Below are 23,415 nucleotides of genomic sequence, written 5' to 3' on the forward strand. Positions count from 1 at the left end.
ATTAGAGACCGCCCCGCCCCTTTTCTCCCACAACTGTTTGTGTTACTGCTGACCAGCAGGGCAGGCCCCAGGAGAGGAAGTTAGCTGTTTTATCTTGAGTATCATAGACTTAGATTTGGTCCTGATTATTCTTTATAGGGCAACTACCAAACAAAGCAATGTGTGTGCAGCTGAAAAGTGGGCCATGTCTGCTCTTCCTGCTCTCACACTGCCCACGCTCAGAATGTACAAACCCAGTGACCACGTCCATCGCAGTGCGGATAGCGTGTCGTACCTTCATTGTGTGTGATACTCTGATTGAATCTCTGTGGTGGTTTTGTTTCGCTACAACGGATTCGAAACAGCAAGTCAAGAACTTGTGATGCTGCATGGGATTGGATGTCACGTATCATTTTAATGGGTGACATGATTTAGCCTTAATTGACGATGACCTTTAACCATGAAACATGAAAATGGATATGCAATATCTCTTCAGATTTTTGATTTACATTTCTTTAGGTTTTCAAAATAAATGTATATAAAACTGTAAACTTTGAGTATCTGAATTTAAGTGCTGGGTGAGTTAAGTTTTATGAGCAACCCTTTAACATGACACTGTACTAAATGTCACATAATGAAACTAATTTTTTCCCCTTTTTAAACATGTTTTATGTTCATCTTGATCAGCTTTCACATGTGTCTCTGTCACAGTAGACATTTTGACATGTCACAGTAAGCACTTGGGTAAGTGATACAATGAATCATGGCTGAATTTCATTTAGCTGCTACAGTTTCGTCTCCATCTGCTCTCTTTGTATGAAATTGATGTCAAAATAGCCCCTGTGATAGGCGCGGCCATCTTGCAATGATGACACTGAATTATAGTTTGAGTGAGTCCCATCTGATAACATGGAGGAGGTGGGCTTAATGAGCTATACAGCAGTCAGCAGGGGGCGATAGAGATGGGTTGTTCTGATGTCACAATCTTTGCATCCTCACAACCATAAACTCGCGCAATCTTCAATCTCCAATCTTCACCCTAGTCTACCACTATTATTGGCATTGTAACCATAAGTATGTGTCTGTTGTTGTTCATGTAACAAGGACATATGTTGTTGTGGTAACAAGAACATATGTTGTTGTTGCTCTCTTTGCCTGTCTCTATCCTGCATCTCCTTCTATCCCATTTTCGGCCCATCCAGTCGAGGCAGATGGCTGTTCAACATGAGTCTGGTTCTGCTCGAGGTTTCTGCCTGTTAAAAGGAAGTTTTTCCTTGCCAATGTGCCGAATTGCTAAGTGCTACTCATGGTGGATTGATGTTGGGCCTCTCTTTAAATAACTTAACAAAGAGTCGGTCTAGACCTGCTCTTTCTGTAAAGTGTCTCGAGATAACCCTGGTTATGATTTGGCGCTATACAAATAAAATTTGATTGATTGATTGATTGATGTTGGGTCATTTAGCTGTGTTTAGCTCAGGTTGCATTTTGATCTGCTTTAAGAGGATGGTGCACACATCAAAACATGCATAGTCTGGCCACGCCCCCCTGCATGTTAAACTCTGTTAAAACCTCCACCCAATGACAGACAGCAGCACCCTCATCTTGGACCTCAGCAAACATTTAGAGAAGCAGCATACAACAGAACAGGCATCTCTTTGTCATCAACAACATGGGGCCTCTCTCCCTCTCTCTCTCTCTCTCTCTCTCTCTCCCTGATCAGTGAGCTGCAGCAGAGAGAACGTTCACACTTAATAAATGCTTCCATTCAACTTTGTATAGTTTAGTGTAGTTTTTTTTATATAGTCCAGTATTGTTAAATTTGTTTCCATTTTAATGAGCACAGATTGGCTTTTAGATATAAAGCACCTCTACAGGAAAGAGGAAAGAATTGCTCTTTTAATTAGTGTATGAAGCGTGTGTGAAAGACGTAATGCTGATGTATAGTGTAAGCGCATAGAGTGTGTACAAGACTAGAATGGTGCTATATATATTTGCAGTCCAACTTACCATTAATATCCATCATTATCTATAATGGAGCCTATCCCTGCTGTCATGGGGCGAGAGGCGGGGTACACCCTGACTGGGATTCGACTAGGAACCTTCTAGCTGTGAGGCGACAGAGCTTTTGGTTCAGATAAACTTACAATCAGTGACAATCTCCTTGTGCTCTGTTCAGGTTATTCCTGTCATGTTACTTTTTTTGCACACTCATGCATCTAAAAAAGTTATCCCAAAGGAGTAAAGGGAGGAATGCTTTACACTCCTTGTACATGTCCTTATAAAGAAACCTCCCTGCTGATGCCTGCACAAAGTTTTCCGGACAAATTTATTGGGCTTTTATATTGATATCTCTCTACAAGTCTTATCATCATCAAAGAGTAATATATGAATGGTTTAATGCAAAGATATTGGCTTATTAATCATGGCTCGTGAATCAGGGAATCATGTCCCTGTGAAGAAGTTGTGATGCTTTAAAAAACGAGGAGAAAAAGGGCTTTGCGCTTGCAGCATTGAGGGAATGATGCACCTTATCTTGCGTGTGTAATATTAACACACTTTAACATGTGGTGTGAGGGGTAGGCCGAGAGGCCACAAGCATGATCCAGAGAGCGCACACACACACACACACACACACAGATGGGAGGAGGAGGAAGGGAGGAGGAGGAAGGAGTAGTGAACTAACTAACTCTCTAATCTGCCTGTCTGAGAGGAAAAGGGAGAGAAAATCAAGTCTGCTATGTTGTGGAGAGCCAGAGGAGGGGGAGTCGGTAATTACACAGGGAGAGAGGAGGGGAGGGAGAAGGGAAAAAAGAGAGAGATGTCAGGGAGTTACAAACAGAGCAAGAGACGGAGCGAGAAAGGGAGGAGATAACGAGAGGGAAGGAGAGGGACAGGGAGGAGTTGAAAGGTCGCGTCTTGAATATTTTTGGGGCCACTGGATCTCCTGGATTACGGAGTTTTACTTCTGCACACTGCAAGTAGTGCTGAGTGCACCCTTCCCTAGCTGGAGATTCAGCACTGTGTCTTACCTTTATGCCTGTGTGCACGTGTGTAGCATTGCAAAGCTGCAGATAATTCATGTAAGAGGATGGGAGCCCTTCGCCTCTCTCTTGCTCTCCTCTTCCTCCTCTCCTCTTCCGTACGAGCCCAGTGGTGGAGTTTCATCTGGGCCAACCCTAAAACTAGCTCCAGATCTTCTCCTACCTCCAGCCCTCCATCCATCACCTCTCCACCCATCACTTCAACGGGTCCTTCTGACACCCCAGGGACGGCAGGGTGGTTGGTAAATGAGGACGGGGTAACAGAGGGAGCTCTGGAGGGTTTCACTCAGGCAGAGAGGTCATTGCTGGCCCCGACAGCCCACCCGGCAGTGTTAGTGTTTGGCCACAGCACGGCAGAACCTGGGACGTTTTCTCCAGAGGAGCACGCCAGTGGAGGCACCAAAACCAGGGCCCAAAACAAACCTCTTAAACACTGGAAGAATGGTGAGTTTTGCAGAGATGATGAAGAGAAGAGGCATTTTAAATATGACTTATATTTAGATCTCTTTCCCACGCTCTCTTTAGGGCAGATTTGCAGCTCAGAGTGGGTTGCAGTTGCTTCACATTAAGAATTACCGATTAGAGAGATTAGATTTTCATAGCGATTACACCTGAAGCTTTTGGCTTGTGAAAAAATGTCACAGTTAAACCAGAAAGTTAAGTACTTTGATGTAAACAATTAAATGTTTTACAATAAAATCTACATGGCCAACTGGATAAGACCGTTCAATACCAATATTAAGTTAATTTGCATTAATGTATGTATGCCGCAGAAACAAAGTTGTAGAAACGCCATTATCAGGTCAATACAGCGAAATTGTTCTCTTTATACATCCAGACACATAACAACATTATCAGTGATCTGGCCTTGTGTGTGTGTCCACTTGACAAATGTAATCCCAACATACTTTTTTTCTCAGACTTTTGGCCTCCACCAGCTTCTGAGGGAAATATGTGGCTCTTTATCTTCACTATGCTACATTATTAACATTAAATAAATGTAATGTTAACATGCTAACTGCTAACTTTAGCTGCATCCCATTCAGGGGCTGGATGTATTTGAAGGCTGATTGTGCCACAGCGGCGCATCGAAGGCTGTCCCATATCGAAGGCTCCTCCAGATGCGGCAGACAAACGCGTCCTCCTTTTCCCGGGCCACGAAGGATCCATCGGGTGCATCCTTCGTGGCTTACGTATCTCGAGATTCATTGCGCGGCCAATTCAAACAAGATGGCGGACTCTTAAATGGCAGAGGAACACACTTCGAATAGCTAGTGATACAAATTCAAACTTCAAATTATCTTTAAAATAATAGCGTGTGGTTCACGTGGGGGAGTGCGCTGATGTGTGGATGTGTATGGGGATGTTTTCCATCTGATGGATGAACATAATCAAGTGTTACCCATTAATTTCCTATGGCGATCATTTTTGACCAGGAACACCACAGGTGTTACAAAGTTGACTAGACCACTCAAAATCCAATGAAGGTGGAGATCAGGAACTCTATATCCCCAACTGCCTCGTGTGGAGGCCTTGAGGCAATCAAATGTAAAACACAATATTTATGATGAAAGTTGTAAATCGGTCAGATTTGACCCAAATACAACAGGAGGGTTACGTGACGTATGATATGATAGCTAGTTAGCCCACTAGCTACCTGTTGCTAGGCGACAGGAGCGGCATTAGGTGATGCAAGGGTAAGGTTAGGAACAGCTGGTGATACAAACAGGAAATTCTCAGTAGACGAGACCATCTCATTTTAGTTCAGCTTCAGCGTCTACGCAGGCTACCAATGGCTTATCCTTCATAGACCGCATCCTTCACACGGCTTACGAATCTGCTGTTTGGTGTTTGGCAGGTTGTTGACGATGGGTTTATGAGAGCTTTTTATTTAAAAAAATACAGCATGTTGTCGCTAAAACTAGACTCAAAACAGCAGTGAGAGTGAACCAAAACAATAACGTTGTGTGCCATAAAACCAGTGAGCTAAAAGATGCTAAATACTCTGTAAAAGAATGTGGAGTTGCAGAGTCAGAAGGTAGTTCTCAGTGTTGTCATAGCAACTCTTTTCGCAGTGACAGTAATCAACCTTTTTTGACATGAAGATATTGATTTGTGTACTTTAAAACAAGACACCCAGCCCGCCAGGGTCAGGCCTACACATGAGTCTGTATGTGACTGAGTAACTGACTGAGTAACTGACTGAGTGATCGAGTGATGGTACTTTCACAGCTGTAGAGAGAGAGAGTTGCAACATCGCAATGGCGGATCATCGAATATATTGGAAAATTCAACATGTTTTTTCAGGGAAACTGAGAAGGCAGAACTTTAACTCTACTACTTTCTGATTGCCTGCAATTGGTTCAATAGGTTACAAAATAAATATTTATAAATGTTCATGGTTTTAAGTTTCTTACTTACACTAACTTATCTTTTAATTCACATCTGATGTATCAAATGTTATCCTGTCCCAGTGCAGCTCAACAATCAGAACAGTAGCTCTTGTTATGTCTGTAGCGTGCTGGTATGTGACACAGTCGTACCCTGATGTGCTCGGCCTCAAATCTTTGCGAGCCGTGGAAATCAACAGAGAGCGAGCTAAGCAGCTGGAAGCTTTTGTATGGCAGAGCAGGGTCGAGGTTTAAAAGTTTATACGTGGCGACGCTTAGGGGGTTGTTAATTTTGGTTTTATAAGCTGATCAAGCATCCATGTGGCCAACATGACGAGGATTAGCTTCAGGAGGAGGGAGCTAGGGTGGAAAAATGTCATGCAAACGGTTGAGTGAATGAATGAATGGCACACTGTTTGATTTAATGATTGACTGACGACACAAAAGCAAATTATTTAATGACTGATATATTGTTATATTGGCTGACTGGTTTGAAACCTGTCTTGATAGTCTGTAGAATAAGTTGATAGATGAAGGATTTACAGACTGAAGGAGTTTTGAATCAATTCTAAAATAATGGAAACATCAGAAATATTTAATCAAGATGTTTGTATAAGACATTTGTGTGAACTCATCTTTGATTACAATGAAATGAGGTCTTAGATCTGCTCTTAAATCTGTATCACATGTTGTCATTAGAATGGGATTAAACCATAGACCTTCCTGGCATACTTATTTGTACAGTCCTAAGTGTGTGCGTATGTGTGTACACGTGTAAGTCCACTTTATTTTACGAGGAAATATTATGTTTAAATCCACTACATTAAGGCCTATCTCAGAAAAAGACATAAGATTTAACAAACATAAAAATAAGACACTATGAAGTTTACTGAACCACCTTTAAGCCACTTTTAGCAAAGCAAAAACTCTAACAAAGTCTAACAAAGGCAAATATGTTTTAAAAATTCTTACATTTATTTTGTCGCTAGGGGGCAGCAGAAATACGTTTTAAACACAAAACTTAATAGCACCTTTCAAAGTTGATATGGTAACTTGTGCAGTAGCCTTTTGACACATCCATCGTACACAGAGCAAAAGTAGTAGGCTATTAGCTTGGAGTTGAGTTTCTGGACACCTGATGAATGTAAGTCTAATGTTCACGCTCCTGTAAGCTTTGGTCTGCTCTTGAAGTGACTCTTGAGGTCCAAAATTCTCTGCTATGTTTACAAGCTAGCTAGCTTTCTAGCAAACTCATCTTATGGTTGAATTAGCCTTTGTACTCCTGCCGCTGCTTTTCATTTGTGTTGTTTTAACATTTCAAAACATAGTATGTGTAGACAAATTGTGTAGACCGCTGCACTGTTTTACTGTTCTGACCCTACAGTGTTGCCGTAACTGGCCTGAGTCTCGAGAGATTTGTAAATTAACGCGATCTCGTTATGACATTGTTGGCGTTAGCCTGTTCGTTAAGTCCTGATATAAATAAATATGGACGTGAGCAATCTCCATGATTCCGAGTCATTTAAACTACAGTATGTATGCTAACAAAAGAGACAAAACAGCAAGTTAAATACACAATTAATTTAAACACAGCTAAAAGCCAAACCGGTCAACCTGCACAGTTTAACCAACAAATCCGGATAAAGTTAGTTTAGCTGTTGAGGTGGGATTGACGCAGCTAACTAAGCAATTAAGCTAACAAAGCTACATTGTCTATCACAGCTTTACCATAAGTTGATTCCTCTAATATCAATTTTTGAAAAATTACTTTTATTACATATGAGTGTGATTAACTACTTTTAAGTTGGCCTAACATAAAAATGATATTCATTATTTATATTGTAAGCTAACAGCAGATATTTGGCTGAGTCTTCTCTTTGTCTTTGTAGAATTATGTGTCTCTAAATGATAAAATGAAAGCGTTACTCAATTTCAGCTTTTCTGCAGTAACTGCTCTTTTAGCAGTTAGCAGTGTGAAAACATCTTTGATGAGATCAGGGTTGTTTGCCAGAAACAAAGAGCTAAAGAGGCCTTAACTTTTGGCATTTCACTAAATGACGCTAGAGCTGTTTCTCCTCAAAATTAATTTGATAATTATGTAAACAAGATTGTAACTGAATCAATTCCATCAGTGTGTATTCTTCTGACTCACCAAAACTGTTGAGAAATGTCAAGTTTTCTGCCCACTGGTTGTAGCATCATCTCTCTCAGAGCAGCGTTTGTGTGTTGTGTTCAGTCATTACAGAGCACTAATGACCTCACATCTGGACTGGAGGTGTGAGGTCTTTGGTGTGTTTGTTTGTGTTTGTATGGGTTATTGCACATCTTGAATGCCCACCTCACCACCTGTGTTTGCTACAATAAATGTGTAAATGGGTGGGTAAAGCGGTGCACAGGAGCACGCCCCGCACACACACATGTGCTACTTAAACCCTCTAATCAGGATGGCTTCCAGTTGGTCAGACTGATGAATTAGAGACCCCCAAACGTTGGACTGTCTGGTCCGGTCTTGGGTTTAAGTGTGTTCCCGCGGGTGAAATGTGTGTGTGTGTGCAGTGCATGCAAATGCATATTTATCTTTGTGTTATGTGTGTATGTGCATGACAGATATATATGTAGCAGGGTTGAGCCCTGCAGGAATGCTGAGGTGAGACTTTTTCTCTACGGGAGACGGCTCCATAGTTGGGCGAGTCACGGGAATGTGAAGCCAATCCCTTCACGTACACACTAAATACTCTAATTATCAGCCATTGTGTGTGCATTTCTGTTTCGGAGGATTATGTCCATGCGAGGCAGAGCAGCCAAGCGTGGATCTCATCAGGTCAAATTAAAGCCATGTCAGTATGATTCTGGTACATCTCTTCCTCTCTCTAATGTGTTCTTTGAACCAGCAGCACACATCCTCAGACATCTGCAGGAACAGCTTCTGTGCAGAAGTAAGGTTTATTTACAAGTTTATGTACCAGTGAAGTTACCTCAAGTTAAAAAAGTTTGCAGTATCAGTGATAAGTTTCATTGCATAACAAGCAATGAGAAAAATTTGTGTTTTCTGTGAGTTGAACTTTAGGTCAATGAAACGGACACCAGTCGGTTACCCAGAGAGATGCTAGGCTTATAAATATTCCAAAAACATGTTGTATGCTACATGTCTTTTTCTTTTAAACATCAACTGTGCCTCTCCTGTAAGTATAGCTCTTATTTATAGAGCACTTTTTAAAACACCAGGTTACAAAGTGCTTCACAAACACAGGAATAAAAATAACAAACAAAAAAACACAAAAGGCAAAAATCACAAAATCAAACAAGGCAAAAAAGAAATAAGCCAAACGAAAACAAACTTAAAAGCAAGACAGAGATGGAGAGCAACAAGAAGGCTTGTCTATGCAAATGAGTCTTAAGCAAGTTCTTGAAACTGTTCTGAAAAAGATTCAGAAGATTTGATGGATTGTGGAAGATGACTCTAGAGGTATCAGGGCTAAAACAGCAAATGCGCGATCACCTTTGATAGAAGGCCGAGGTTAGCCTAGATGATCTGAAATGTAACTTGGGGCGAGGACATGCAGTGATTTATACAGTATGTAATTAACAGGATATAGTTTATTCTGAATTTTACAGGAAGCCAATGGAGGGATGTAAGAACAGGGGAGATATGGGACGGACGACTGGTTCTAGTTAATAATCTGGCAGCTGCATTTTGAACTAACTGTAAACGATTGAGGGATGCTTGGCAGAGGCACGTGTAAAGGGAATTACAATAATCTAGGTGGGAGAAAATAAAAGAGAGAATTAATCGCTCGCGATCAGAAGAAGAGAGTATTGATCTGATTTTTGTAATATTTCTTAGCTGCAGGAAACAGGACTGGACGAGCTCAGTGACCTGATGGTCAAAAGAAAAAATTCTGAGATTCTTAGCGGTAGGTTTGATATTCGATTGAAGTGGGCCAGTAAACTGTCCAACTGCTGTGATGAAGTCATCAGGTCCAACTTAAAGTATTTCAGTTTTATCAGGATTTAAATGGAGGTCCAAGGACTGAACCCTGTGGAACTCCACACAGCAGAGGAGCCTCGGGCAATTTTATAACTTAAAACATGTGGTTCAACCACAACTGAAAATAACAGGTGAATGAAGCCTGTTTTAAAAGTGAAGCCAATGTGAACATGTGATAAACCTGCGTTCTTTCTAATGGCCAACAGGGGGAGACTCCACAGGTTTCAAACAGACATCTGACTGTATGAAACCAGATGGGAAAATGTCTTCTTCCTCTCAGTTGATTTATTTCCTCAGCAAACATTTGCCAAATGACTTTACGGTCTCAATCACTAGTTTCAAGCCTTCCTCGATACATCATGATGTTCATTTGGTAAATTATAGTCCAATTCAGAGTAACATTGACCAGAAGGCAGGGTGTGCTTTAGGACATTGCAACCCGCAACAAGTTGCTACCTACTCAACCTGTAAGGCAGGATAGAGATGTAACAACGTGTATCCAACCTATCATCCAAATGTGGTCATTTCTGGTTCCAGAAAAACAACATTGCCAAAGTTTCAAAAGGGGTCATCAAACCTGTGGGTGATCTTATGGTGGCTGTCTTCTTTTATAAGGTCTATATCATCGACCTAACACATCACGTCATAAAGAAATGGAAGGGGCAACATTTTCAACCTGTCTCCACATCTCTGTTTCCATGCACTAATTTTTAAATTGTCTCTCTGTCTCTGTCAGAACGAGGCTCAGGAGGTCATCTGGACCTGACCGAGTTAATTGGCGTCCCCCTCCCTCCCTCCGTCTCCTTCTCTCCTGGCTATGAGGGGTTTCCTGCCTACAACTTTGGGCCTGAAGCCAACATCGGCCGGCTCACCAAGACCTTCGTGCCGGGTGCATTCTACAGGGATTTTGCCATCATCGTCACGGTAAATCCTTTAGCCTTTTATAACGTCTTCATGCTTCTCATTTGGGTTTTAAATACAGTGGTCAATAGACACTATCGAACTGGAACAATAAGCGATAACCATTAACTATGTTTTACTGTGAGATGGTCTGCTAAGGCTACTTTATGTCACCACCACGTTAATGATATACCAAGTCTTTGTGGTCCTAATCTAAGCAAGAAGCTTTAATGAGATGTGTTTTGCCTCATCCTCACTCCAGATGCGTCCGGACACCCAGAGAGGAGGCGTGCTCTTTGCCATCACAGATGCCCGTCAGAAGGTGGTGGAGCTGGGTTTGGCCCTGACTCCAGTGCGCGGGGGCCTCCAGAGCATCTTACTGTACTACACTGACAGAGAGGAAGCGTCTCACAGCCACAAAGCTGCTGCCTTCAGTGTCCCAGATATGACCAACACGTGGACACGATTCACGGTGAGCATTTGAACTGTAGATATTATATGTCAAATTATAGGATTACAGAGATGTGGAGCACTGAAACAGATTTTTTATGAATCTTTTAAGCTCCTCCTCAGTTACAAAAATTCTATTTTGCATTAATTTTATTATTTGTATTGACACCGAAAGTGCAAAAGTATGAAAGCTCATCAGATTTATTTTACTGTAATCAATCTTAATCAGTAAACGTTTTTCAGTTACGACATTATTAGAATAGGGCTGCACGGTGGTGCAGTGGTTAGCGCTGTCGCCTTACAGCTAGAAGTTTGCTGATCACTGGAATCTCAGTTCAGACGTAGTTTGCATGTTCTCCTCGTGCACACAATTCTCCCCAGCTCCCTCCGGTTCCTCCGGCTTCCTCCCACAGTCAATCAATCAAATTTTATTTGTGTAGCGCCAAATCACAACCAAAGTTATCTCAACACACTTTACAAAAACAGCAGGTCTAGACCGCGCTCTTTTTTTGTATTATTATTTTTTTGTATTATTTTGAGACCCAACATGAAAGACATGAAAGGTTCATTGGTGACTCTAAAATTGCCTTTAGGAGTGAATGTGAGGTTGTCTGTCTCTATGTGTGAGCCCTGTGATTGACTGGCGATCAGTCCAGGGTGTAACCTCTGACCCAATGACAGCTGGGATAGGCTCCAGCCCCCATCGACCCTGAACAGGATAAGCGGAATAGATGATGGATGGATTATTACAATTGAAACATATTTGTATTCAACAGTTTGAGACGTTTAGTATATTTTGTTAAATAAAAAATGTTTGAACAGGTTTCAATTTTCCAAACTGCAGTAATAAGAAATTAATATTTTCTTTATTATATTATAATATTTCATCGAATAAGTTAACATATTGACACTGGTGAAAGATTCAATGATAAAACCTGCATTAAACTGGTGCCTTTGATTTGTCTGTCAGGTGGTGGTGGAGCAGGATGAGGTGCGTCTCTACATGGACTGCGGAGAGGCCGAGAGGACTACTTTCCATCGGAGGCCGGACAGACTCACCTTCTCACACAATTCTGGTGTTTTCGTAGCGAACGCAGGAAGCACGGGGCTGGACAAGTTTGTGGTAAGTGAACAAATCCCCTGAATGGAAATGTGACCCTGAGTTTGTTCTCATCGGAAAGAGCAAAAAGTACAAGGCTGTCTGCCTGTGTCAATATCAGTGTGCAGTTTGTCTGAGCGGTTGGTCTCAGTATGACATTTGTCCGTGTGTGTCTCTGTGTGTGTGCGTAGGTATATGGCTGTGTGTGCTGGCCTCTGATTAGCATGTAAAAGAGCTGAAATGAAGTTTGCCCTCAGTCTGTCTCCTCTGGAAACTTCCCACCATTCAGTGCACTGAAAGAATTCAAGTTTTGACAATAAGCTAGCACAAAATTCTCACCATTTCCTCTGAGAACAATAAAAAACCCTGTAGACAATGTTTCCAAGCAAGTTCTATTCAGGCTCTTTAAGGAGGAAAATGATGTAAGCTACCAAAACAGGCTGCATGTGAATGTCAAGATCTTGAGAAAACAACTAACAATTTACTTGTTATCACGGGAAAACGAGGTAAATAAATGAATGGATGCATGTCTGCTTCAGTGTTAATTTCGTTAACAAAAATAATGACGAAAAATGTTTGTCAGTGATCTTTTTTTCATGATGAAGACGAGACGTTTACGAGCTAAAAATAGATCTTTGATCATAAAAACTCTGATGACGCGTACAGTATGTTTTGTTTTCGTTAAAGCTCCATGTGAGGAGTTTTTCGCTTGTTATGAAACAGACTGAAATGAATCCTGATGACTCTACAAAAGCAAACCAGACCATCAGCGTCAAGATTGATTATTTCTATATAGTTATTTTTAATGCCTGAAACCGCTGGCGGGGGGTAGGTGTTAGACGAAGCGATAAACTGCACGCTGTCTTTGTTTACATTTTCCAGAGCAAAAATTTAAAGTGAGTGATACATATGATTATTAAAGAAAGCAGTATGAGACTTTTTGTTTTGAAGACCACCACTTAAGCATGAACAGGACAAAGAGGTACGGCTTTGTCGACAGGGGGCGCCAAAATCAAAAGTTCCTCACAGGAGCTTTAACGAGACGGGACGGGACTAAAATGTTAGTGGTGCGCTGTCGGACATTAAAGATGCATATTTTCCCCCACTGTGTGTCTAATCTGTCTGTCAATATACAAGCAATTAATTCCTGTAACTGGGTATCCCGAGAGAGAACAGGTTAACTCAGGCTTTCTGCTTCAGGCTCTGTGTGCGCTAACAGAGTTTTATATCATTTGATGCTTCTTCCGCTCACAAAGGAGCGATCATCGGCTGTCTGCTTCAGTCAGACTGTTTCAATGAGAAGTGATCTTTAGATGCTGTGTCCTCAGCGTTCTTTTACTGTATGGATGATCTGCTGAAATTTAAAGTCTTAATTTTATCTGAAGCAAACTGAGGGGGGGGTCATATTTTCTCACTAAAAGTGACTGAAACAGGACTAAAATGTTTTGAGTTTCTGTCGACTAAAACTAGACTAAAACTATGAAGGGTAAAATTGACTTAAATGTGACTAAAACTAATAAGAAGTTTCGTCTAAAGACTAAAATAAAATAGCTGCCAAAATGAACACTGGTCCACTTAGGGCTTCCGTAGTTTTGCATTAAAAAAAGTGGCATATAAATGTTTTTCCCTAAAGTCATATTGAATTTTTGGGCTTGTAGGCATGGAAATGCTACAACGAGAGTAAATGCACTCTGATAGATATGTCAAAAAGTATAGCATTGTAAACAGTTGTTGACATTCATTTTTTTATCTCAATAAACAAACAATAACAACTGTAGCAGTTATACTTTGATGTGGCACTGATTCCGTTAAAACCCAAGTGCTTTGCTGAACAGTAAGACATCTTCTTTTTCTTCTTCTTTCCTTTTCTCTAACTGAAGCACATGCTTACTGAAAGTGAAGTTTGATCGCTGGCTATACATGTCTTATCTCTCTCTAACACAGCCTGCATCAGAACACAAGGTCAACATGTCCTGACCACCTCTTGTAGTTCTTCCTGAGCTGCCTCTGTTATAGACTGTACAGTATGAAACTAAGAAGATCAGAGACGGAGAGGAAGGAGGACGAGAGGGAAGAGTAGAGGAGGTTAAAAGGGAAGAAGAGACGGGAGGTGAGACGTGGAGGGGAGGGATAGATGAGGGAGTAAGTTGATGCCAGATGAGGAAGTTAGGGATGTCAACAAGGCTTAGTTGTGGTTACATCGAGGGCTTCAGTCGGGCCTTGGAGTGTGCTGCTGTAATCAGGTCGAACAAGTGAGTGAGGATTTGTTATTGCCGCGGTGAGCGGACGCAGCTCTTCCCTCTTCATTCTGCTTTGTTCACTGTAGCCTGACTTTGTGAACGGGTTATCTGAAGCATGACGAGCGAATATGTGCATGCTCAGCAGCAGGCTCTGGGCAGAAAGATCTGGGTCACTCTGTGTGTTTTTGTTTGTGTGTGTATATGTGTGTATATGCGTGTATATGTGTGTCCTTGGTTTGTTGTATCGGGCTTCAAAGGAGAGCAGTCATGGCATGGGGCCCTTTTTAATCAGCATAGGTTTGAATGTTGTAAACGATGTGAAAGTTGACCAAAGGAATTCACATCTCTGCTCTTTTAAAAAAAAATAGATCTACATATTCATATTATGTCAATAGTTTGAGTGTTTTGTGAACTTCTCTGGAAATCTGGTCTCAGCAAGCATTCATTCATTGTGTGTGTGTTGCCCCTCTGTTCAGAGAGAGAGAGGATACACAATCAGCCACACTTTACAGAAGCGATTGCTAAACACTACTATCCAGAAAAAGTAGACTTAATTTGCAAGGAAACTCCTAATAAAACAATAAACAAGATGAAAACTTTAACTGACAAGACATTTAGAGAGTCCTTTAAACTGCAAACCATTCACGGTCCAATAGTGCTTTTTGGTTAGGAAGGTTTCTAACGGAGTGAATGTATAGTAGCAATGGTAAATAGTTTATTAATGTACAAAGAAAAACATGATTCCATCAGTCATCACACCCCGCACTGGTTGTCTTTACTATGTTCATATATATAAACACATTTTTCATTCATTAAGAATATCAAGATTAAGATGTGTGAGTTTTAAAAGAGTGTCGCCTAATTCTCTCTCTCTCTCTCTCTCTCTCTCTCTCTCTCTCTCTCTCTCACTCTCTCTCTCTCTCTCTCTCTCTCTCTGCAGGGATCCATCCAGCAGCTGGTGATAATAGACGATCCCAGAGCAGCTGAGGAGCAGTGTGAAGACGACGATCCATATGTGAGAAACACACACTTCACTAACAAGAGCAGCTCATTGTACGGTCTAAAAATTAGTTTATATGGAGTATGCTAAAGGGTCAAGGTAAGGTGGGATGAGAAGGGGTCGAGGTAAGGTGGGAAGAGAGGGGCTCGAGGTAAGGTGGGAAGAGAGGGGGTCGAGGCAAGGTGGGAAGAGAAGGGGTCGAGGTAAGGTGGGATGAGAGGGGGTCGAGGTAAGGTGGGATGAGAGGGGGTCGAGGTAAGGTTTGAAGAGAGGGAGTCGAGGTAATGTGGGAAGAGAGGGGGTCGAAGTAAGGTGGGATGAGAGGGGGTCGAGGTAAGGTTTGAAGAGAGGGAGTCGAGGTAAGGTGGGAAGAGAGGGGTTCGAAGTAAGGTGGGATGAGAGGGGGTTGAGGTAAGGTGGGAAGAGAGGTGGTCGAGGTGAGGTGAGATGAGAAGGGGTCGAGGTAAGGTGGGGTGAGAAGGGGTGTGAGAACTAATGAGACACAGGTGATGTGAGTTAGTGAGGGAGGCATGGTCCTGTTCCTGAACACTGTTGTGCTCTGCCAGTATTAGTTTCTGTACAAAGAACTTACATATGAATCAACAACGCCCTCTAGTGGTCAAACTGACTCACTGACCATCAGGACCAAGAGGATTTTATTTTGTGGTGCCTTTTACCTACCTGACTGGTTAAGCAGTAATGTGAAAACTTTGTCCTGTCCTCTGTAAGTGTTATACGACGTATTTTATACATTATATGATTACTTATTTCTACTGGATTTCAGGAGAGGACATTTGAAATAGATGTTTTAATTCAATGGCTTTGGTTATATAGTTATGCAATTCATCTTTAACCCTGAAAACTGTGTGACACTACCTTTCATTGACCACCTTACTAAAACCTACACATACTGTGTGTTTAATGAAGGCCTCTGGATACACCAGTGGAGATGATGCTCTGGATGACAGAGAGTCAGAAGAGGAAACGATGAAAAACACAAAGGAGAGACAACACGGCACAGCACGGGTAGGTCGGCGGGATGTTTAGCTGCAATATTTAATCAAATAAAACATACCTCATTTCTGTGAAATGATGCACGGAATATTCAACATGTTTGGAAAGTTATGGATCTCCACTTGATTGTAAAACAATGAGCTGAAAGTTTGAACAACAACTGCAAGAAAAGAGTTTGAGAGGTGACAAGGTAACAAGAGAACCATTCTGATTATAAATGTGTGGGTGTAAATGAGTGCGCTAAAATGTGCGTCTGCTTGTTTTGTCTTCTGCTGTAAATGATGCTCACCCCCCTTCCAGTCATCAAGACCCTAAAACATCACTCCTTGTGAACATTTTTCTCTGTTCCGGTGCCATCTCTTTTTCTCCCTCAACCAGGAAGTCAGTCTGACCCCAAACATCCCATAATCAGCATTTACTTTGAACTTCAAAGTGAACTGTCCCTCTGAAGCTGAATAACTGATGCCAGATGTTAAAATCATGATGGTTGCTTTCTTGTTTGGTCCGGTGACTCTCATCAGCACCAGTGTCTACATTTCTCTGACAGTCTAATTAATTCATATTTTCTCTCAAATCCTGCTTGAGTGAATTGATTCAGCATTTTCAATTTCACTTGTACAACATGTGCTCTTTAACTGTGTGATATATCAACGTGTTATTCAGAGAGTTTCCGCTCACACAAGTTTCCATTACACTTGCTATAGAGGCTTAGATGAAAGAAAATAAGTCGACTACTTCTTATAAGCAAACATCTTACTTTGCTTATGAGATGACTACGTTAATGTGACGGGTTCTGTGTATTGGTAACTTTGCATATTTGATATTTGAACACAGAATATATCAATGAATTAATGATGATATTATTACATCAATAAGGCTCACAGCAAGCTGCCCTGCAGTGTGTAAAATAATATATTAAATATATGAAAATAAATAAAAAATAGCCCCATATTTATCAGCTGTAGCATTAAAGCTAGGATGACACATAATGAGTACTTTTAATTAAAGTAGTAATCTCGAAGATCTCAGTTTCGTTCTCTTTGGCGGCACCTATGGCAATAAACGGTAATTTCGTGAGCACACTTCCCAGATATCCAGACAGTGTTGCATGTGTGACGTCCACGGTTGGCTCCGGTTGTAACTCTTGATTTTCCTCGCTGACGGTCGCTTTCCTTTTCAGACTGTTTGCTTCATCTGAGCGTCCAATTTGTTTCTTTTTCTTTGGATTTTCACTTATTTTTGAAGTTGTATCTGTAGTCATCCATCTTTTCTTTGTTTGTTCAGCCATAGTAGATTACTGTTTACTCGCAACACTTGCAGACAGCGGAAAAGCAGCCGCTTAGCTCCGCCTACCCTCTCTGGCAGACCAACCACTGCTGGCTGAGGGAAAACGCGTCACTAACTTGGCGCCGCTTGTGATTTTTTCTGCGATAATCGCACCAGACACCCAGTCTGTAATACTGCAAATGCAAAGGCTTTCATCAGTGGGCCATAGGCTCAATCACCATTGTGTTACCTCATTCGGCAATGGATAGAGACTTAACAGACATTTATTTATATGGAAGTCGTCCAGATTATTACAAATATTTTGATGCTTATACTTCTTGTTTTGTCATCCAGCTCAGATGTCTGGCTGAAATTTACAGGTGTTCATGAGCCCTAATATAATATTTGATCTGTAAAACCTGCCTCCCAGGGGGAAAATAAACTTAATTTGTAGGCCCTGCTCTCTTTCCTGACATGTTATAGGAGGATGCGGACAGCGTTCCAGTCCGAGCTCCGCCCACTGAGGCTCCGGAGGTGGAGCTGGATGAGTACTCCGGTCGCCAGACACCGACAGAGGCCACTGACGGGATGCTGATAAGTGGTCAGAATGAATCCCAATGCACAATATTCATGTTTGTCTTTCTTTTTTGAGCAGATCATTTGAACCTTTTTTTTTTAATCAATCTGGTCATGTTTTTTTAACTGCTTGGTAAAAAAAAACACTGCACTGAACTTACACCATTTGATATTTGAAGAAGCTGTTTTACTTCAAGTTAAATATAAATCATTCCTACTACAGATTTGTATCTTATGCTTTATTTGCCATTTCTTGAGGGGCAATGGAGGCTCTTAGGCTTAGAGAGGCAGGCGTGTGACCAGTTTGATCTGGGCAAGATGGCACGATGAGGTGCCCCTCAGCTCATATCTTAAGTGATATTTAAAGATCATGAATCATTATGAATGTATGGGAAAGGAGACAAGGAACGGTATATCGAGTTTTGCCTTAAAATCTGATGTTAAACCTGTTGATGATGTCATATCCTGTGTACAGGGCCACACCGGGCAGAGGAGCCAGGGGAGAGATCAGGAGATGTAAGTTCTTCTCTCCTTTACTTTATTTCACTTTTTATGAAATATCTAAACATTCTGCACAACAGCAGCTTATTATCAAACACACAAATGATGAGAGAGTTACATTTGAATTTCCAGGGTCACACCAGGCTTGGGTTGAAAGGAGCACGTGGAGATCCTGGACCCAGAGGCCCACCTGGTCCCCCGGGCCCCACCCCTCGACCTGGACAAGCTCAGCCTGGTCCGAGAGGGACCCAAGGACCTCCTGGAACCCCTGGATCCCCAGGACAGCCAGGGAGAGATGGACAGCAGGTGTGTGTGGGCCGAAGAGACATGGAGCGTGTGTGTTGCCAAAACTTTATAAACCCGAGTTCATAAGATTTAGTACTAATGCTAAACCTGTCTCACTTCACAGGGAAGCAAGGGTGATAAAGGAGATCCAGTAAGTTATTTATCTCTCCACTTATCCTCTGTCTTCTTTAATCTGCTTTAAATCACATGTCCGCTGTGTTTTTGTGAGCAGGGCCAGAGAGGCACGCAGGGATTTCCAGGACTGGATGGAGAAGCTGGAGCTAGAGGAGAGAAGGTACGGCAGAAGACAATTTGTTTTAAAAACGCGTCACTTTTATCGTACGGCACCGAATGGACTGTCACCTCTCTCCTTTTGTTTTTCTGGTCAACAGGGAGACCCAGGAGTTGGCATGCCAGGCCCTCCCGGCCTCCCTGGGCCCCCTGGGCCCCCCAGATCACGCAGTGTTCCTGTGAGTGTCACAGCTTATAGTTTCACTTATGGTGTTTTGTTTTTTTAATGATGAAGTAAATGAAACTGGAGTTTAAAGTGTGCAGGAAGGACAAGGGCTACAGACATGTCTGTGTTGGACTGTGTTAATCTGTGTTACAGTATGGAGCAGATGCCCTGGGTTCTGGGTTTGAAGACCTGGACAGTGACACCGAACTCATCAGGGTAAGAGAAGTCTGCACAGAGGGATGGCATTGTCTCACAGATTTATTCACGCAGAGGAAAAATAAAAAGAGAATGTTTCCACCAGGGTCCTCCTGGTCAACCGGGTCCTCCAGGACCTCCTGGTCCCCCTGGACCCAACCTCTCGTCCTCTGGCACAGCTGACGGGATCTTTCCAGGACATGCCGGACCACCCGGTCCCCCCGGCAGAGACGGGCTTCCAGGAAAAACGGGAATACCAGTGAGTTATTCTGATGAAAGACAAACAGAGTTAAACTTTCAGATATAGTTTTTTGCAAATATGATTTTCATACCTGATATCACGCTCAAGGTCGTGCTGTTGTCCTGAATATCAGCACGGATGTGATTATGTTTGACTTCATCCTGGACGTGGATTTCCAGGAAGGCAAGTGTTCTGGTTCGCATTTGAACTATGCTTGTAGTCCAAGTAATATTGACCAATCACGTATCAGCAGGCTGCAGCGTATGCAGGAAAAACAGTCCGTGTGGAGAGCAAGCAGGCAGAACGTAATGCGCTGTAATGACATCCGGGCTCCCATCAGCATCACCTGACGATTTAGCATCATGATCTGTTCAAGATCAAAAATTTAACTTGAGATAAATTCCCTTGATGCGGTCTCACGAAAGCCGTTTAGCGTTCAGATTTCACGACTTCCTGGAATGCATCAGAAACAAACGAGCATTTTAAAAGTAGTTTTCTTCTCCTCTTGAGGACAGACCTGACAAAGCTTCATTTTTACTTCTTACAAATCTGCATCATGATGTTGAAATTTTGGCAAAGGTGAGACCCGTTAATTAAAGTAAATCACAAGAAAACATTTTTTTTTTTCTGTAAATAATGCAGCACACTGAAAAGTAAGTCTTGACTGGAAGTCGTTTATCGCTAACCGCTGGTTACACACTCGGAATGTTCACCTTCGTCCCCAGAGGCTACATCGTCCTCAGACTATAGCTGATGGGATCAGAGATTGTGTTTGACTGAATCACAGCCGTACTGATATTGAGTACAACAGCTCTCCCTCTTGTGTCGTGTTGCTTTACTAGTGAGGCTACAGGTTACAATTACTACAGTTTCACTTGTAAAGTTTATAACTCAGTATTTTATAGCCATAAATACTGAACCGACCTCACGAAGACACACGTTTTCTTTACGTATGAATACTTTGCCTTTTCCTTTAACTTACGTATGTTTATGTATTTGTCTGTTTGTTATCGTTGTCTTTTCTACCCTTTAGTCTATTATAAAATTATGTTTCTTTCCAGATTTAGTTTGATGTTTTTTCACGTTTAGTTTGTGTTTCTGTTTTTATTAATCATATGTAGAGATCAGTGTTTGTGTGTGTCATGTCCGATGACCAGTCTGTCTTTTATCCCCTCTTTACCTCTGTTCCCATTTGTTACCTTTTTGTTTCATTATTTACCCTCATTCCATTCCTCCTCCTCACCTCCTTGTGCTGCCCCCCTCCTCATTCTTCTTTTACCACCTCCCGCTCCACTCCTCTCCACTCTGTTTCAGATGTTTGACGATTGGTTTAGTGGTTCTGGGCCTGATGGTTCAGGTGTGAGCTCAGGGTTGTCCTCAGACCTCGGCTCTGGTTTCAGCTCTGGGTTCAGTCCTGAGCCCAGTTTTGCGTCTGGTTCTGGGCTTGACTTTGGGTCTGCTTGGGGTTCAGGCGAGGTATATTACCCTGGTTTGCTTGGTGAACCAGCAAACAGTAAAAGGCAGACTTACAGTAAAAAGCCTGAGTAGTGAGGAAACAACACTCAAAGCATTCACTAAATTAAATGTTAATTTAATAACATTTTAATAGATATCAGTTGTGCTTTTATCTTGTTAAAACAATTACTTGTGATAAACTAATGGTCCCATTCCTCAGGCTTATGACTGTATATTATCTCCAACCATGTTGTCCCGATTGCTGGCTCAACTGTTTTAACCTGGCTGGCTGTGCTCTGCGTGTGTGTATGTGTGTGTGTGTGTGTGTGTGTATCACAGCTTTTTTTGCTTCTTTGATAATCCCTCTGGCAGCCATCTTTACTGCTGACTGACTGTTGAACTTATTTTGTCAATACTTTTTGTTTATTGACTTTCTGTCGTCATCACATTACGTTTCACATTTCATGCTGAAGTGAATGAACTGAGCTCAAACTTGCCGTGTGACTAAGATTAAGCGCCTTTTTGCTTCTTACATACAACATGGGAAAGAAACAAATCTGCCTTTTAACTGATCTGTGATTTCTCTCTTTATATATTGCTGTATATGTCCTGTTCTCAGTCAATGCAAAGTACCAAGGCATGCTGATGTACACTCAAACTTTATTTAACATTCATACCTAGCCCCATTTTACCAAATAACCCTACAACAGCCTGTTTATATTATATGACATAATAACTGGAGTACAGGCGGCCTCACTGTACGTAGAGGCTTGGATGAGCCTTGCAAGTACTAAAACAATATCAGTTTAAGGAGCAATTCTCCCCTGGAAAAAGCTGGTGTTCTCTGTAATCGATAGAAGCAATAATATTTAAAATTGGCGCCATAGCTGTGGAGAAAGTTGTACAGCTCGTGGTTTCGCCCATTCTACATTCCTACAACACCCAGCATGCATTGCGCCCCTCCCTCTGAAAGAAACGGCCCAGCGAGAGACGCTGGAGTGAAATACTACCGTTTCGCTGCAGGCAATGGCTCAGAGCGCTACAGAATCAGAAGCACAACGAGAATATACCGGTGGATCGTCTAGAAAATCTTCAGGTCTGCAGTTTACATTTCAAACCTGATGATTTTGAATGAGACATGAGATCGGATAGCGCCCTCCAAAGGCAGAAAGCTCCCCATAATAGCATGATAGGAGTGAGGTTGAACATCAGTGAACTGGCCTTTTAACAAAGTCTCTCATTTAACTAAACTGTTCATCTGACCCAACAAAGGCACCTCAGCAGAGGTAGTGGGGTCAAAGAAATAAAATATCCCCTTCACAGTTCTCAAGGTATCCTGCTTTTCAGTAACGAGGACAAAGGATCAAATGGCAGAACAACCGATATCACTATCCTTTTAATGAGCTAAGAAAAGAAGCTAAGTGAATTTTTCTCGTGACAGGATTACATATAAAGTCAATGCAATGAGGCGAATGGATGCATATTCATGCCAGATTTTCTTATGTGTTGTCTCAATATTACTAAATAACATATCTAGATGACACTGTGTCATGACAGCATATAAGCATTGAGATTCTCCATAAATCATGAGATTAAATCAGAAATCCTTGATCCAAAAACGCAATCACTTTTCGCCTGAGTGCTGTTTTAGGCCCTGTTGGTAGATAGGTATAAATATAGACTTTAAGTGCACATTGAGGCATCAGTCAAAAGTCGATAATTCAGTGTGCCTTTTACTTTTTGCTCTGTTACTGAAAGACTCTGTCCTCTGGTACACGATGTTGTCCGATTGTACAAAACAAACATGGCTGTACTTTGGTCTGATGCTGCTATGTTAAAGGAATACACTCCAGCTGTCCTGTTAAGTGATGAGAAAACAGCTGACATTATCATCCTCGCCTCCAGCGTTGCTGACCCCACTGCCTCTTGCTACATTAAAGCAGAGTGACAGTCAGCACCATCTCCATCTCGAGCACGACGATCTGAACTGGAGAAAAGTTAATTTGTAGCCAATTCTGTCAGTTTTGTGTCTCTCATGTGGCAAAATTATATATTACATAATACAACAATAAAGGTTGTAACTTAAAAGTGTTAGCATGGTGCTTTGGGGTTAACAATCTTGCGGTGATCTGATGGCTGATCTAATCACTTAAGGAAACTGATGTAAAGACCCAGTTTCCCTGCAAAATGTTTGAGTATTCCTTTAAAGGGACGGGCTGTCACCTTTGTATTGTTGGTCCCTGTTTGAACGGCTACAGCAAACAGCTACGCATCATACAGCTCTGCTTTGCTAACTAGCATACATGCTATGACTAAACACTGTTTATTTGTCTGCCTC

The 23,415-nt window shown here is 41.8% G+C and overlaps 1 protein-coding gene across 1 annotated transcript in view; it reads left to right on the forward strand.

Annotated features, from left to right (window-relative positions):
- Positions 1-3,067: 3,067 nt before the first annotated feature.
- col15a1b (collagen, type XV, alpha 1b) overlaps positions 3,068-23,415 on the forward strand; it is a 36,138-nt gene continuing 15,790 nt past the window's right edge. Inside the window, exons 1-15 of the mRNA XM_069684774.1 lie at positions 3,068-3,464; positions 10,135-10,322; positions 10,561-10,770; positions 11,719-11,871; positions 15,028-15,102; positions 16,015-16,113; positions 17,851-17,968; positions 18,419-18,459; positions 18,577-18,750; positions 18,854-18,880; positions 18,962-19,024; positions 19,122-19,199; positions 19,340-19,402; positions 19,488-19,640; positions 20,937-21,098. Coding sequence (XP_069540875.1) covers positions 3,068-3,464; positions 10,135-10,322; positions 10,561-10,770; positions 11,719-11,871; positions 15,028-15,102; positions 16,015-16,113; positions 17,851-17,968; positions 18,419-18,459; positions 18,577-18,750; positions 18,854-18,880; positions 18,962-19,024; positions 19,122-19,199; positions 19,340-19,402; positions 19,488-19,640; positions 20,937-21,098 — 2,001 coding nt within the window. The remainder of the gene's footprint in view (positions 3,465-10,134; positions 10,323-10,560; positions 10,771-11,718; positions 11,872-15,027; positions 15,103-16,014; positions 16,114-17,850; positions 17,969-18,418; positions 18,460-18,576; positions 18,751-18,853; positions 18,881-18,961; positions 19,025-19,121; positions 19,200-19,339; positions 19,403-19,487; positions 19,641-20,936; positions 21,099-23,415) is intronic.

The sequence above is a fragment of the Semicossyphus pulcher genome, unplaced genomic scaffold (genome assembly GCF_022749685.1).
Source record: "Semicossyphus pulcher isolate SPU_LCO1_2020_fin unplaced genomic scaffold, fSemPul1.0.p SCAF_7, whole genome shotgun sequence".
NCBI lineage: Eukaryota > Metazoa > Chordata > Actinopteri > Labriformes > Labridae > Semicossyphus > Semicossyphus pulcher.